The sequence below is a fragment of the Centroberyx gerrardi genome, chromosome 11 (assembly GCF_048128805.1).
Source record: "Centroberyx gerrardi isolate f3 chromosome 11, fCenGer3.hap1.cur.20231027, whole genome shotgun sequence".
NCBI lineage: Eukaryota > Metazoa > Chordata > Actinopteri > Beryciformes > Berycidae > Centroberyx > Centroberyx gerrardi.
Window position 1 is genome coordinate 12,535,848 of NC_136007.1, and position 16,899 is coordinate 12,552,746.

At 42.7% G+C, this 16,899-nt stretch overlaps 1 protein-coding gene across 1 annotated transcript in view; it reads right to left on the reverse strand.

The window, feature by feature from the left end:
- Nucleotides 1-2,323: 2,323 nt before the first annotated feature.
- The window catches only part of ubl3a (ubiquitin-like 3a), a 33,993-nt gene continuing 19,417 nt past the window's right edge, over nucleotides 2,324-16,899 (reverse strand). Inside the window, exons 2-5 of the mRNA XM_071911806.2 lie at nucleotides 8,963-9,071; nucleotides 6,252-6,338; nucleotides 5,149-5,226; nucleotides 2,324-4,423 (exon numbers count right to left, since the gene is read on the reverse strand). Coding sequence (XP_071767907.1) covers nucleotides 4,371-4,423; nucleotides 5,149-5,226; nucleotides 6,252-6,338; nucleotides 8,963-9,071 — 327 coding nt within the window. The 3' untranslated portion in view covers nucleotides 2,324-4,370. The remainder of the gene's footprint in view (nucleotides 4,424-5,148; nucleotides 5,227-6,251; nucleotides 6,339-8,962; nucleotides 9,072-16,899) is intronic.

The following is a 16,899-nucleotide window of genomic DNA, read 5'->3' on the forward strand; positions in this document are numbered from 1 at the left end:
GTTCATTGAAAGCTTATTTTCTCATTTACAACAGAAATAAACCGGAGATTTGGTGTAGCGATGAAACCTCCAAGCATGTCCAATCTATTGTATTCCCTGTTTGAATAGGAAATCAACATTCATTCTATGGAGGTTGAATTTACGTATCCTGAATAGCCCCAAAGGAAAAGAATGACGGAGAATGAAATACACCCGCAGTTGAAACAATGATCTGGCTGAAGTGTCTCCGTCTGTGCTTTGGGACGCCCTTGCAGCTGTGATGAAGGGGAATATTATGACGTCTCTGCCCTTAAAAAAAAGCTTTGAATGGAGAAAAAATCGAGTAATCTGCAACCATAGAGAGACCGCAAAACACAAGATAGATTCAGATATTTAACAAGAGATTAATAAAATCAGTCATGAGATGGATGGAATATAGACAGGAAGTAAGGGAAGTAAAGAGGAAGTAAAAAAATAATAATATTCCCTAAGCGGCTGCTGCATCAGCAATGTCTTCCAGAACTTATAAATGTTTGTAAATCAATGGGCTTTGAAAAGAGGGAGGTGCAACTTTCATGGAAAGAGCCTTAAGGAAGGAAGGATAAATTACAATGTGATAATCTGAGTTAGTTTTAAATGTAGACTGTAAGATGTTTACATTCATCCTAATGGAAATTAAAAAGATTTTGCCAAACTCATAATATAACATAGGCTATTTGGTGGATGTTTTTATCCAAAGCGCCTTACAGCACCATGAATACATTTTTAGCACTGGTGGTCATATTATTGCCATACAGGTATTTGGCCAGAAGATGGCAGCATCTACAAGCCTTATAATTTTCACAGGCTCCACTGTGATCTGCTTTACCACATGGACCGCACACTCATGACATGTAGCTGTTAGCCCGTGCTACCCACTAATGTTTGGTGAATGAAAACCCATAATCACATTTTCGACCATATAATCCACCCAAACACGTCCATAGAAAAGTTAAATGTGGCATAACATCACTCTATGAAAGAGGCTTCCTATGCATATTCACAAACAGCCTTACAGTCCCATTCACTCTACACCAGGGAAATGGAGCAATTAGTGCCAGTTATAGGAAATCATATCGTATTAAGTTGAATAAATGACAGAAAAAACACTTTCATTGAGTGGTTCATGTGGAACCAGTCCTCATCTGCTTCATCTGTTTATTGCTCTTGTGAACCTGCCTATCCTCACATTTTATCTATTCCGCCCTTGTAGCCTCTTGTTCAAACAGCAATGCCCAATCATTTTACATAATCTGTTTTATTGATATTTACAGACGTCGTCTAGCCTCATACTTAAATGTCACTGTCAGTTGCGATACGTGCAGAATATCTCAAGAGGCAAGGTGCACACGTTACAGACTGAGGCTTCCTTTGAAACAGTAATCTATCTGTGTTAAGAGACTGGCGTATTGTTCAGGGCCAGGCAGTAGCAAGGGTGACTGGTTTAATGTCTCACACACAGAACGTGCTGTCCTGGGACTCGAGTGGTACTGTAACAAACCACGCTCCACTCTGTCTGCTCCCAGGCCGTGTGTGCGTGTGTGTGTGTGTGTGTGTGTGTGTGTGTGTGTGTGTGTGTGTGTGTGTGACAGAAGGAGAATAGTTGTATTCATGATGAATAACTGGCCCACACTACAGTCACTGTGTGAATACAGTCAGACTGAGCAGGGAGGAGAGGAGAGAGGGATGAAAACAGGGAGGTGGAGGAGAAGAAGAAAAACCAAACAGAATTTCACTGAAGGCAACTGAAAGCTACACATCAGTCTCTCTACACTAAAGTACAGTCTTCATGTTTTAATACAATGATGCACTCTTCAGCACATCAGGAGAACTCCCCTCATATTTTCTCTTGCCCTCTCACACACTAACATTAACACCGAGCGACATGCAGAGACTCTAATTTATTATTTTCCAATTTAAAACTGCCCCCACATTAATTTGACATCTCATTTTGTCAGCATTTCATTAGGGAAGTGGAAGAGCATGGCCCTGCTGCAAAATTGAACCCTGGACTGTATGTGCTTATTCTTCTTGCTGCTGCGCTTCAGCCTACAGACTGGACAGTTGCCTAGAGGCTACAGGAAAAAACATTTAGCTGCAATTTTAGTGTTATTATTTCCTGAATGAAAAGTTTCTGTGGTCATTTACGCCTTGAATACTGAGTGAGCTGAGTGAGCGAGTGAGTGGGCGTCAATGGGAAGATTAGCAATCATTTCTTCAGATAAGTGGTTGACAACAGCAATAAGCAGTACAAGACTAAAGTAACCGCATGCATTTATTCTGCAATAAATCATCACGAAGGCCACGCACTTCAATAATCTTTATTTAGTTTACAGATGTATTCCATTTGAAGTTTGGAAGGGGAAGGGGGAGCATTAGTGCTATTTACAATTGGTTTGAAAACGTTTATCTCTGTACAGATTTGAACCCTGATCAATATAAACAATATTTTTAAGACCTAGTGCTGTTACAAAGCGATTCCTTAAAGCAAAAAAACCACAAAGAAAAAAAAAGATTACATTAAATTATGAACAATTGAAAAAAATAAAACAAAAGAGCACAGAAGAGAGAAAATAAAAATACAGTCTGTCAATGATTAGGGAGGTTTTGCTGCTGTTAAGTACAAGACATTGTCAGCGAGTGACAGTGTGAACTGGCTAGAAGCTAACCGTATACACAATCGAAGACTAAACACCAATATACTGTATATCAACAAGATCTAGAGTCATCATGTTCTATATAAGATTCATATTAAATATATTCTACACGTTACCTTAGTTTGGAACATTATTCCCATTGGAAAAATATAAAATAAAATAATAAACTTTTTTTTTTATACATTTTGTTTTAATCCGATGAAGGAGCACATGCTTCGGTTGTGCAAAGTGGACTTGTTAACGCAGAGGGAGAATAAGAGGAGAATTAAGGAGAGAGCAAGGAGCGAATTAAGAAAAATAAGGAACATTTCATTCCGAGTTCATTTCCCTGCTTGGATAGCAATTGTCAGTGAGATCCTTCACAACACTGTGTTAAAAAAAGAGCGCATTGAGCCTTTCCTTATCTCCTATGAGAGGGGGAGAGGGGAGGAGGGGGGGGGGGGGGGTTAAGAAATAGAGAGATGGAGAATGGGACGGGGCGTCAGGGAGGGAAGAAAACTGACAAAAGTTTTATTAATCACAACACTGGTCGGTCAGTAATATGCATGGACTGTCAAAACACAGTCACAAATGTCATGGACAAACAAATGACCAAAACAACAACACCAACACTGGTTGTTTGTGTATTTGTTTGTTTGTTAGGCATCGGCTAGACCATTATGAGCGAGTAAGTGGGATCTGTTCGGTCTCTGCAACGCTCTCCCAGCGAGAAGGAATCATTACTCTATTGTGCACTTTAAGGGCACATGCAGAGGAGGGCAGTAAAAAGGACACAGGTGTGTGTGTATGTGTGTGTGTGTGTGTGTGTGTGTGTGTGTGTGTGTGTGAGTGTGTGTCCTGGTTTGAGTACTCTGATCAGGCACGTCTAAGCTTCATCTGCTGCACCAAGGGAGATCACACAAGCACATATGGTTGGATGCGTAGAGAGGGTGTCATAGTGTGTGTGTGTGTATGTGTGTGTACGTGTGTGTGTGTGTGTGTGTGTGTGTGTGTGTGTGTGTTGGAAGAGCTGTTAGTGGTTAAAATTCTCTGCGGTCTGTATGAGAGAACAAGGCCACACACACAAACTTGGGCACTGCATTACTATGACAACCAGCTAGCATGAGGAGCCAGCCAGAAACCCAGCCGAACTGTCAGTACAGCAGACTGGCTGGGGTTGGCTAGACAAGATGTGTGTGTGTGTGTGTGTGTGTGTGCGTGTGTGTGTGCGTGTGTGTGTGTGTGTGTGTGTGTGTATGAGTATGTGTGTGTGTGTATGGAAGAAGGCTTAAAAAGGTGTGCATTTAAAAAAAATAAAAAGATAAACAAACATGCAAAACTTTGATGATCCAGTTCCTTCCTCTAATTTTCTGTTATGACAATTAATCAAGTACAACAAAGGAATCAATTCTATCATCAATCAATATCATACTCCCAACTCTGTGTCCTGGATCAGCCTGAGCCTGCTGTCTTAATGTGTGTGTGTGTGTGTGTATGTCTGTGTGTGTGTGTATGAGAGAGAGAGAGAGAGAGAGAGAGAGAGAGGGAGAGAGAGAGGGAGGGAGATAGAGAGAGTGTGTGTGTGTGTGTGTGTGTGCGTGCGCACATCCGCATTGTGGACAGGCTCCAGGACAGGGGACAAGCTCATTAGGTCCAGGACGGCGAAGACGAGGAAGAGGACGAGTAGGATGGAGGGCCGATGGCGGAGGTGTGTATTTACAGAATGACACAGCAGTTACTCTCCCCGGTCTTCTCTCTATTCCTCTGACCTGAGAACACACACACACACACACACACACACACACACACACACATATGCAAAACATCAGAGTCAGGGCAAACACTGATCCTCCCAGTCACCTAATCACCTTCTAGGCAGACAGAAACGTAGCTAGTTAGATTTATTTCACAAGACTTTATATGTCACACAACTAATATCAGCTAAATTTAACATGACCTGAGACTAGATACGATTACCTACTACTAGGGATGGGAAGATTATGCTTATCTCACGATACGATTAGATAAAACCATGATACGATGTAGTAAATAAAACTTCAATGACAACAAAGTCTAGTATGTAAACATCAATTCAAAAATGTCAAAAAGTACAAAGTGCAAATAATATAATTTGGATGGAGAGTTTGTGAAACTGTGATGAGCAAGCCGTCTCATTTGTGATTACTACAGCAGAATAAAATGTAGCTAATATTGCAATTATTTTTTCTGCCCCACGATACGTATTGTCACATATTGCGAGTCTTTCCAAACACCTATGACATAATATGACTTATATTAGCAGTACATTCTACACAATGTGCTGTATCCTGTGGATGCACTTGAGGGAGCCAATTATTTGCACCAGTGGCTGTTTCTCAAAGGAAAGCCATGTGTAGAGATAAATAATGGCTGGGACCAGAACGTTTAGAGTTGTTTAGCGTGTGAAAGGCCTTCTGAAAGGAAAAAGGGGGGGGTTGGATGGAGCGCTGGTTACCTTGGGAATTTGGCTCAGGCAAAGTCTCTCTGGCAACTAAATGCATCACTGTGGTCTTCCCCAAGGGCAGTTTGAGAGCTGGAGGGGAGAGAAAGTGACAGAGAGAGAGAGAGAGAGAGAGAGAGAGAGAGAGAGGTGTAGAGGTTATTCAATGAGCCATATCCACAATTACAAAGTCACACAAAGTCATACAGCATCAGTATCATCTGACTCATCAATCATACCATAACAAGGCTGTGTGCTCGCATGTTCGTGTGTGTGTGTGTGTTTGCATTACGAAACCAACAAACCAATTTTGTCCCCCTATAACCCAACCAGCACTATTTTAGTTCGCCTTGTGTTCCAGGGATGCTAACGTTAAATTCGCCCCTATGGAGCATTATAATCCTGCACCATCTGCCTATACTTGGAACAATTCTGTCAGGAATTTTGGGCGTTATCTTTTGGCTCGACTTTAAGAGGATTCTGTGTCAGCGTGCAAACATGTTAAACCAACGATAAGGGAATTATCAGATAGATGGCAGTAATGGGATGAGTGTAAAAGGGTTAGGGACAGCCATATCCCCATTAACCACACAAAACACCGGTCAAATCAAAATTGGGTTAAGTAGACTAAAAGCCTAAAAGCCAGGGAGAAGTGAAGCGGGCCGCTTCAAAAGAAACCATCCTCTTTTTTTCTCCTCACTTATGGCGCACATTTTCACGCCTCCCCCCTCTCCCTCCCTTTTTCTTTCCCTTTCTCTCTCTCTCTCTCTCTCTCTCTCTCTCTCTCTCTCTCTCTCTCTCGTCTGCTGAGGTCTACCCAAACACCCGTCTTCCCCCTTTCCTGACCGGTCTCTTTCCTCTCTTTTTCTGTATTTCCTCTCTCCTCCCTCTCTCCGTCAAAGCGGGCTTGTCCAGAGCACTGAGGTACCTCTGTTCTGCGGCTCAGGAAGAGACGGGAACAGCAAAGAACTTTCCAGCAACGCACTGCTGTGTATATATATATGTGTGTGTGTATGTGTGTGTGTCTATGGGCACATGAGTTTTTTCTGGGGGGTGTATTTTCATATGCATATGTGTGTCCGTGTGTGATATATGTGTGTGCGTGTGTGTTTTCTCACCTCCTAGCGTTACATTGCCGTGTAGAAAACGCCCCTGGTAGATCAGCCTCAGAATGTTGGGACTGCTGACCTGCTCTTCCTCCCAATCTGAAAGAAAGAGGCAGAGAAAGATGGAGAAAGAGCGAGTTAAAAAGAGAAAACGACAAAGAGAATGAGGTTTCATATATTGCCTCATTGCTGCCTTCCTCTTCTTTGTCCTTTCACATCATCATTGCAAAGTTCTCTGCATCTAATTTTCCACCTTCTCAGTGTCATACTCCTCTCACCTGTCTCCCACACATCATTATCATCATCATCATCATCATCACCACTATACTGCATACACAGGGTATCTGCAGGTTTCAGAACCCTAACCCTAACCCTAAATTTAAGACCTTTTTAAGATCTTTTTAATGCTTCCTGGAATTGAATTTAAGACCAATTTAAAAACCAAAATAAAGAAACAAAGCCAGCAAAACAAGCCCATTCCCGACTGAACACAGCTAATGAATGTTCTTAAACATTTAAGGATAAAAGGCAGTGTAAGTACAAGAGAGGTTTCACCGCCCACACCGTACTGCGTAAGCAAACTACAAAGTATGTAGAATATGTGTGCTTTGTAGGATCCGTTACACAAGAGCGAGAGAGAGACCCGAAGAGAGAAAGGCTGAGAGCAACAGAAGAACATGAGATGAGACTCGGGAAGGGCCAAAGACAAAAGAGAGGGTATTACACGGGAGAGAGAACAGAACAGAGGGAGGAGCTGCGAGGTGGCAGAGTCTGGCCACCAGATGTGTGTCTCTCCGACTACAGTAGAAGGTGTTGGTGCTGAGCGGCGGCTCCGGGTCTTCCAAGGTTCAGATCTGCCGTCTAGGAGGAACACAGGGTGCTTCCTCGACTGACTGGACTGAAAGGAAATTGACCCCAAGTGCAGGAGGCTAATCGTGTCGAGGAGAGCCTGGATGTCTATTGTACCGGTAGAATTCATCATCCTGTTTCGTATGTACTGTGGGCTGCGCCTACAGGGTGTCTATGCTCTTTCCCGACCTGCAACATTTATTACAGTGTGTTATCGAGTTGCCGCACATCCACCGCAGCAGATGGAACTTTCTTCAAAGAACACGTGGGAAAAAGCTGCAGTCTGCTCACACGCATTCAAGCTGGCATAAGGTCAGCAGGCACAATAACATCAAGGGAATGCTAGCAGTGAAGTAGAGGTAGTTGAGGAGGTGGGTGTTTTACAGAGGGGACAATCCCACAGTCCTGTATGATGTGATCTCAGCTCTCTGGCTCCCTACTTGATCAGCTGACTTCATCTCTTCCATGGAGAATGCAGTAATGTTAGATCACCTGGCTTGCTAGTTTACATTTGCAACAAACTTTTTAGCAGACGTAGCTTATAGCATATTACATACGTACAAAGCAGCTCTGCTTATGCAACAATGTGATTTATTATAAAATGCCAGAATATGTGTGTGTGTGTGTATGTATTTTAGGGTAAATGAGTGCATTTGCCAACTCCCAAGGTAAATCTGGTAAACGTGTACATATCCCAGTTAATGTGAGTGGAAAACACTCACAGTAGTCCGAGGCTCTCTCACCCTGCTGACTGTACATCTGTACCATAATGACTGCGTATTGTGCCACTGTCAAATGATAGAGTTCTGCACCTGAGGGTCTTTTGACGAATTTAATCAGATTAGGAAATCGAAAAGTATTTGTTGCAGTACAGATATATTAACAGGTTACTGGCCTCATGGAGTTATGTTACGGTAGAGTCTTTAAAATCACATTTACAGAATATAACTAAGAGCCAAGTATGTTTTGCGCATCCACATCCACATCTGTTTACACATGGATGAAAGTAGTGCAGGCTAGTGCATTCACTACTGGACTAAAATACAAAATCAAACAGGCATCAATTACTTGGCCGAACTACATCTACGTTGAATACACAGACCATCAACACAGCAACGTCTGATCTGCCTTCAAACAGTTAAGAGGCACACATGCCAATGCGCACCAGTTTGGCAAAAGAATAATTGGCTTCAGATGTGCTCCATCCTAACTCCGTCCAATGGGGCATGCAGGACAATTAAGCGAACACAGGGTCTGCCTTTGCCAATTTTCTGATGTAAGGCTACATGAATGAATATGCCGCACCTCACAGATCTCACTTTACTACAGAAGCCAATTTGAGTTAATTTGGCCACATGGTACATCGTACCCATAACAAAACAGTGACAGGACTGTGAGAGAGCCTTGCACTGCTGTGACACATGTACAAATGTGATTTACCAAGGGAAATGTGTACATTTATCGACCTGTTGGCAGTAGAGCAGTCCATTAGAACTAGTTGCAACAAAGTGAATTCATTTGCACACAAGAAGAGGTTTATGGGAATTGTGTGAACACTCACAAATTATGTGACGTGATGTGAATTAATTTGCATACAAGAAGAGGATTATGCGAATGGTGTGAATATTCACAAATTAACTGTGAAGATTCACAATTTAAGTCAAATTTTCACAATAGTACAATTTTCACTTCCTTTTATTACACAGATATTGCTCAATAAAGAACAGACATGACCTTTAGAGGATGATTTTTTAACCCATGATGTGTCTGAGTGACCTGAACTTGCCTCTTGAAGAAAATTACCGCTACTTCTTTCAGAATTATCACTGCCATTACCAGTAATAATGGCTGTGGTTGTTAACAAAGCTACTCACCCATCGGCCAGTTGTCGTAGACGTGTTTGGCGATGTCTGCTGCCGAGTCGTTAGGAGAGAAGAGGAATTCTTTTGTCTTCCCGCTGACTAAAATGAGCCGCAGATTAATCTGCAACACAGACAAACACACACAGACACAAACACAGAGGATATGTCATTATGGGAAACACATTGATGGACACGTCAAACACCACATTTCACAAACAACTGTCGCGCTCGTCACATTCAAATATTGTAAATCTAGGAACACACTGAGGTGCAAGTTTGGCAATTTAGTAGGAAACGGCAATTTCCATTTTTATGCATGTTAGACAATAAAAGTTGATACGTAGAGCCGGTTGTGAGGATGTCACACCACAGAGACTGAGAAGGATGTTAGGACCTTGCGGAGATCGGTGTTAAGTGAAGGGCTCCCTTCCGCAGGATCATCCCCATCTGTCTCTCTCACTTCCTCTTTATTTTTTCCCTTATCCCTCCATCTCTCTGTTTCTTTGTCTTTGGTTTCCACTTCTGTCGCTCTCTGGCAATTTCTCACCTTCTCATCTTTACAACTCACAAGCCGGTTTCTATTTTTGCCTCCCTCCCATCGTATCCGTCTAGAGATAAAACTATATGTGTAACTGTTTGCAAATATACTGCACTATTTGACATACTTGAGGAAGATGACTGAGATTAAAAAGTAGGTTTTCTCAGTAAAATGTTTTAACTGTAAGGAAGAGACAGTGTGCGGTGGTTTCTTTGCACGTTTTGTCGTTTACCACGTTTACCTGATCTTCTCCTACACACCTTCGCTTACAATACTCAAAGGACCTACTGCTTTTGCTAATTGCACTTTTTTCTGTTCCTGGTTAATTTCCTGGAACTGGGCACACTCTCATATCCCAGTAATAGACAGGCTGGCAGACATAAGGTATACTCAGATTGTTAGTTTGTGTGAACGAGACTCTGAGTGTCTTTGGAATTTCGACAGAAGCATACTTGGCTGTCGCTGTGTAAAACAAACCACAAACTACGAAGAGTTAGTTATTTTGGATTGCTGACATTAAAAACTGGTAGCCTTGACTAGCCTTGCCATCTGTCTTAAATAACTAATTCCTGATATTTTGCCGCTGGTATTCAGTGGTGACAGCCAAGTGTGATATTAATATGAATAATACTATGATACTTTATTGACCCAATAAGGAAGTCCTCTGCTCCCTTTCCCCCCTCCACAGGGAGGTCAGAGGTCAGGGTCAGATACAGGACAGCGCCCCCTGGAGCCGGGTGGGATTCAGTGTCTTGCTCCAGGACACTTCAGCAGGGCGGACGCTTGTCGACACGGGGGCTTCTGGGTGAAGGACAGTTTCCCTATTCACTGTGCTACCCTCCTGTCCTAAAATGCTTCTGTCAACACTTTAAACATACCAACAAACAGAAAGACAAATTTATCGTTTACATTTGATTCACAAACAACATCTCACATCGGTGTCTTTTGCCAGGCATCTCCACATAGAGGTGGAGAGGTGGATAAACACAGAGATGCGGTGCCTAGCAACCCATCTCTGTGTTTATCTATATTGCCTTTAAATCACCCAAAAACAGCTTAGTGAATATGGAGGTGAATTAAAAGTAGCGTGCTGTTTAGCTTTTAAAACCAGTATTTGCATATCCCATCACAAAGTGTTGCCTGGCATTATAATGCAGAACAGAGGTTATTCCAAGCTTATCTCTTAACTGCCCTGATGTGTGTTTAACAGCGGTATGCCTTTAAGAGCCAGAGCAAAGGTCTGTCTGGTGTGTGTTTGCTTTTGTGTACAGTGTGTGTGTGTGTGTGTGTAGCTGGCGTTGCGCGCATGGCACAGGCACGTGTGTGTCATTGTTCCGAGTGCGTTCCCATGTGCCTAACGTCTGTTGGCCCTCGACATCACACCACCCCCACCCGCCCTAACCCTACTCCTCCGAGCGACACACAAACACGCGCACACACACACTCACACACACACACACACAAAGACGGCTGCAGTGATGTAACAGAGCTAACACCGACGGATTGAAACAGAGATCTCTCTAAGCACGTTATCAAATCAGCTTATAGTTCTAAGCATGGGAGAGCCATACACAGACACACTCACACACACATATACACAACAACGCATACACCTACACATACACACACACCTAGTGATATTCATACATCAACATCGACCCCACACACTGTCTCACTGAGATAAAGCAGCTCATGAAAGATCAGATGTACCGAGCTTTCTTTAGAAGCGTACATAGACACAGAAACAGAAACACTGTATACAAACACATGTAGGCAAATAGTGAGGCACACACGTGCACATATAAACGTATATGGACAGACACACAAACAAACAAATGTGGACAAATGTACACATTTACATTTACCTTGGGAAATGTGTACATTTATCGACCCGTTGACGATAGAGCAGTCCATGAGAACTAGTTGAATAAATGAATTCTCCCCCCACATGACGAGATGTGAATTAATTTACACACAAGAAGATTATGGGAATTGTGTGCATATTCACAAATTATGTGACATGATGTTAATTAATTTGCATACAAGAAGAGGATTATGGGAATTGTGGGAATATTCATAAATTAACTGTGAAGATTCACAGTTTAAGTCAAATGTTCTACTTTACTTAAATGTTGTTCAGTAAAGAACAGACATGATTTGTAGGAGATGATTTTGTGTCCCCTGATGAAGTCTGACAGCACTCATGTCATGTCACATAAATGTATATGGACTGACACACAAACACACACACGCACACACACACACACACACACACGCATTCGCACTGTACAGTGTCAGCTGGTAACATATGACACTGTTGCTACTACTGCTACACATGCACGCACACATGTACATCTCACACACACACACACACACACACACACACACACACACATACACTGTTGTCTGTTGCCCACAGCAACTTCTGACACTTCATTCTTTAAACTGACATAAATGATAAACAACATTCAATTTTAATGAAGAGGTGCTTCTTCCTGCTCTATCTTGTCTGCATACCTGTAACTGTGTCAAGTCTGCTGCCATCTGAGCAGCATGTGTGTTGTGCTTTACAGCTATCAACAGCTTACCTGTCATCTCACACTATGAGCTGCTTTACAATCTGGAATTAAACTGCAGAATGTTAGCAACCTATTGACAGGCTGGGAGATTTAAGTGATCGCGTCTGCTGTCACAGCTTTTTTTTTTTTTAATGTACACCCACAAGCAAAAATAAATAATGGGGAATGTGATAGAGAATGACCCAGAATGATATACATGAAGAGAGAAATGATGACTGGGGAAGGGAGAGAAGGAGAGACACGCAGAGAAAGCCCTTGTCCTTAAGGAAAGCCTGGCTCCCTCTTCCTGGTTGAACACCTGGTCGTTACCATGACAACAGCCAGTGGTGGGTGGCTTAACCTGACAACACCTACAAAACGCAATAGCATACACCCCCCCACCCCCACCCCACCCCCCAACCCCCATCCACCGCATCTTCCACTGTATCCCTTTATATTCTCTTCCGCTCCTTGCAGCACTCTCTGCATCCCCTCCCTCTCTCTCTCTCTCTTTCAGTTTTTTTCTCTCTCTCCATCTACTCCTGCTCTCTCTCCCGCTCTGTCAATCTCCCGCTCTGCACAATATGCAGTGTAGGAAAGAATGTGCAAGCCTAGAATAACAGCAGGCACGGATCTAGCTTTAATTAGACGAGGTAAGCCCAGCCTTTCTCCTCTTATCATCACCTTGCCCAACTTCTGGTCTCCTTGTATTTGCCTCTACCTCTCTCTCTCTCTCTGTCTCTCTCTCTGTCCTCCTTTGCACTCTCTGTCCTTACAGGCCACCTTCCTCTTTTCCTGCATCTCTCTCTTCTTCTTATCTCTGGGGGTGGACTTTTGCTGCCTATTATTCATGTATTTCTTCATTTCTCCCTCTATTCAGGTTTTTTCTTCACTGAGGTAAGGTCTTAGCTCTCTCTTGCTCTTTTTCTCTCTCTCCCCCCTCTCCCCCTCTCCCCCCCCCCCCTCTCCCCTCTCTCCCCGAGGGTCACTGTGCCTTCTCCCTGTCTCTTCTACAGAGGGACTAGTAATGAGGTTTCACAGCCAGCTCAGGGAAGTCTATTCAATTACAATCTATTCTCTATAAACAAATGCAACAGCTCCGGGGATGGGAGAGGAGCACACGCACACACAAGCACATACACATATGCAAGCAAACATGCACTTCCTCACGTGCACACACACACACACACACACACACATACACAGCACGTCCCAGCTTCCAACCTGCTTCGCTCTGAACTCGCAGCGTAAGCTTTAGTCTGAGATCAGCTCTAAGAAGCCTAGACCAGTTTGAAAGGCTTGTGGAGAATTGGAAGCAACAACATAGTGAATATGCCTCTTCCCCAATGTGCTTTCTCAAGGACAGATTATTCTCTGACTGCACTGCATCACGGCTTTGCAAGAGAGGATGTGAAAGTGTCTCTGTCTGAGCTATGGTAATGTGTAACAGGATGTTGGAACTTGCTGGTGCAGTAGCCATTATTCTTGGCTACTTCTGAAAAACCCTGTCAAACAAACGGGCTACTTGTGCGTGGAGCAGTTGTGATACGACTCCCTGCTTGCCAAGCCTCCAGACCAGACATTTAGACATACTCTGAACTACAACAATGTAAGCCTGCTGCTTAGTGCTGCTAGACATGGTGTAAACACATGAAGCAAGCAAGCACTCCTTGGCTAAACACTGTTTGTACACATCACACGGTGGAGAATGGAATACCCAGTGTCACCTATAATTATTCTACATGAGTACCACTCTCAAATGCGCCTCAAGGCAATCCCTAGTGTGTATGTGTGAATGTGTGTGTGTGTTTGTGTACATTTCTTGTGTTTGTGTGTGTATGTGTGTGCATAAGTGCATTAAAGAGTATTGCTGCTCTTTAGACCCTCTCAAGCAGTCAACAAATTATAGAGTGGGAAGCCTTCCTGTGGGAATATATTAGAGCAGCCTCATACATACTAGTCTACACAGTAAGGTTAGCTTCTACTGTCAATATGGAAGTCTGGCTCCATGAATGAATATTAAGCGAGGAGGTGGGTGATTGGCAAGACTGTGGTCTGTTTAAAACAGATGTAGGCTGGATCCAGCAGCCTGCCTGCTCTGACTTGCCCGTCACATCCAGAGCAAATCCTGGGCAAAACTCAACTATAAACTCAGAGCGCTCAGTTTTCAGAATACAAATCCCACGTGAATTATCAATAGCTGCTTTCATTGATATTTACTTGCAGGCACTTTCATTTTGGCACTGCCTTCTGACTGTCAACAACTGCACGTGAATGTAGGCAGCTACACAGTAAGAGAGATATAAGCTGTGGCGCTGCTTGTTGGCTGGCTTGTGAATAAATTTTGTCAAATGGAAAAGAAGGAATAGAGCTGCCAGAAAACACGCTTGTTTACTGATTTATTTAAAACAGACCTTAGTGAGCTTACAAACCGCAGTCACAAAAAGAACAACTGCAACTATTAACCCACAAATAGCTTGCTAATGTCTTCGCTAATTAGGAAGTATTGTTTTTTTTAATTATTAAAATAGAGCACGGTTATTCTTGAAAAGGGTTTGACCATACGTGATGGAACTGCAAGTAAAATGCGTGCAGCAACATCAGAAGCGCCTCACTTCACCTCCACAAAACAAGCCCATAGGAAAATCAGCTCTTCTGATTGAGCTAATAGCCTAGTTTTGAGTTCATCACATATGATACAATATTGCAAATTATTGTAATATTGTTTCTTCTTTCGTGCAAGTTTCTTCACTTGTGCGCACATGTATACACAAACAGAGAGCGCTTATGTAAGGACGGCTGATTGATGAGAGTGTGATATTGGAATAGTGGAAGCAATTCCCTATATCTTCACATCACTGTAAGCTCTGTGCTTCTGTGTGAGTATATGTGTATGTATATGCGAGTGTGTGTGTGTGTGTTTATTACTGAATGGCTACAGTTCAGGCCAAAATGTAAGTGGTAATAATCTGGCAGGTCACCTGTTATTGACTCCGGTGTTCCTGTATTTACCTCTTATCCTGGATGGCAGACTGGCAGACTCATCCGCACAGATAAGGGAAAGAAATACTGTGAGACTCGTATTATCATCATTTCTAGCAAGCGCAGTAACATTCATCATAAGGGTAACGCAATAAAGGCATAAGACTTCCATTTTGGGAGTCAAGGAAAAGTTCAGAGGAAAAAGAGCACATTTTGTAGGCTATCCAAATATAGCTTTGCTGTCAAGGCATATACCCATACATGCATAGCCCAAACATCTGCCTCACTGTATAGTCTGCTAAGGGACGTAACAGACCTTTCCACTGTAGTTAACATCTAGAAATAAACAGCAGAACTTTGACCTAGCTCCACTCAGCCTATCATTAACGTAACCACCTTCATATCATTAACTTAAACACCTTCATAGGGCGCTTATCGATAACGGCTTGTGCTTCATGGTGTGTTTTTGACCCACTTACCAATACCATGTATTACAGGCAACTGGTATTACCCTAGGACATTACATTGGGAACTTGTTGTTTTCATGAAACAGACACACCAGGTGAATCCAAAATCCAGGTGAAAGCTATGATCCCTGACAGATTTCCCCTGTTGGGTCCATTTCATTCATGAATGAGAGGGAGGAAACAGGTTGAAGAAGGATTTTTAAGCCTTTAGGCAACTCAGACATTAATTGTGCAAAGTATAAATAATAGGCTAAATCAAACAAACAGACAGAGAGGCGGAGAGTGAAGATGTTACCAACAGGTGCCTGACTGTGAGAGCAAGCAAAGCCACTGTTCCCCGCGTTTTGATCTTTGAATAAATAGTCTTTTTCACTGTTATACAACGGGAAGCTTCAGCCAAGCAGTCTGACTGGTCAAAGATGTGTTCCAGCAGCACTGATAATTCATATAGTCATGCTCGATCGGTTGCTATGCCAACTCTTGTGGTAACCAGGGAGCTAGTTAGTCATCTTTCTTGTTTTCTGCCGTCTGTTTTGTTATTCTGTAGGCTATGTACACCATGTGGGAAAGCTTTCAGACAGTACTCATGTGTTAACAACCATTGCATAAAAGCCATAATACTATAATAATACAGGGTGTTCTTTACTGTGATAGCAGGTTCTTCAGTGGTGCTGAAAGAACGTCCTCTAAGATATCATTGCTATAATCATTGCTATAATCGATTACGTTTTGAGTTGAACTGAAACCACACGCAATCTTGCTGTTTTGTGTGTGAGATTAATAAAAGAACATCTGCACATTTGCGGTTGAGAAAGTTTTGCAGCCTCTCGTGAGCCATGCTTCAGTAGAGTTCACATTTGAGCTTGTTAACCCACTCAGGCAGCCAATGGCACTCACAAACCTAACTTAGTCCAGTGACGCATGAGGCGATGAATGAAAGAAGACACCAGCAAAGAAATTCATTTTGAACAGAATGTCCTCGAAGAAGACAGCAGTGTTGTTTTTTTCTTGTTCAGAAAAAAGCAGGTACGGTCTGTTCATCTAATGCGCTCGCTACATTAGCCTGCTGCACCCGGTGGTGACCCAACAACTGTTTCCGACATAGCAGATTTTCCATGACCCTATCTTGCTCGGTTTTTAAGCTAGAGAGATTACTCAAATGAAACCAAAGATTTTAGAGATTCCACAGCTACCAGCCGTGTTGTGATAACTGACCAGGGAATGGGGAAAGTTAGAAAGCTGATATTTTTTTTCTAGCAATCAAAATAGAAATCTGTATTTCTGAAAATGTACTGGTGCTCTTGGGGACAAGTCGGAGGAGCAGATGACAGTTGCAGGTAAAAGACAGGTAAGAGGTAGAACACCATTAAAAGTAGTGGGATGACTTGACTGAAACTTGATCAT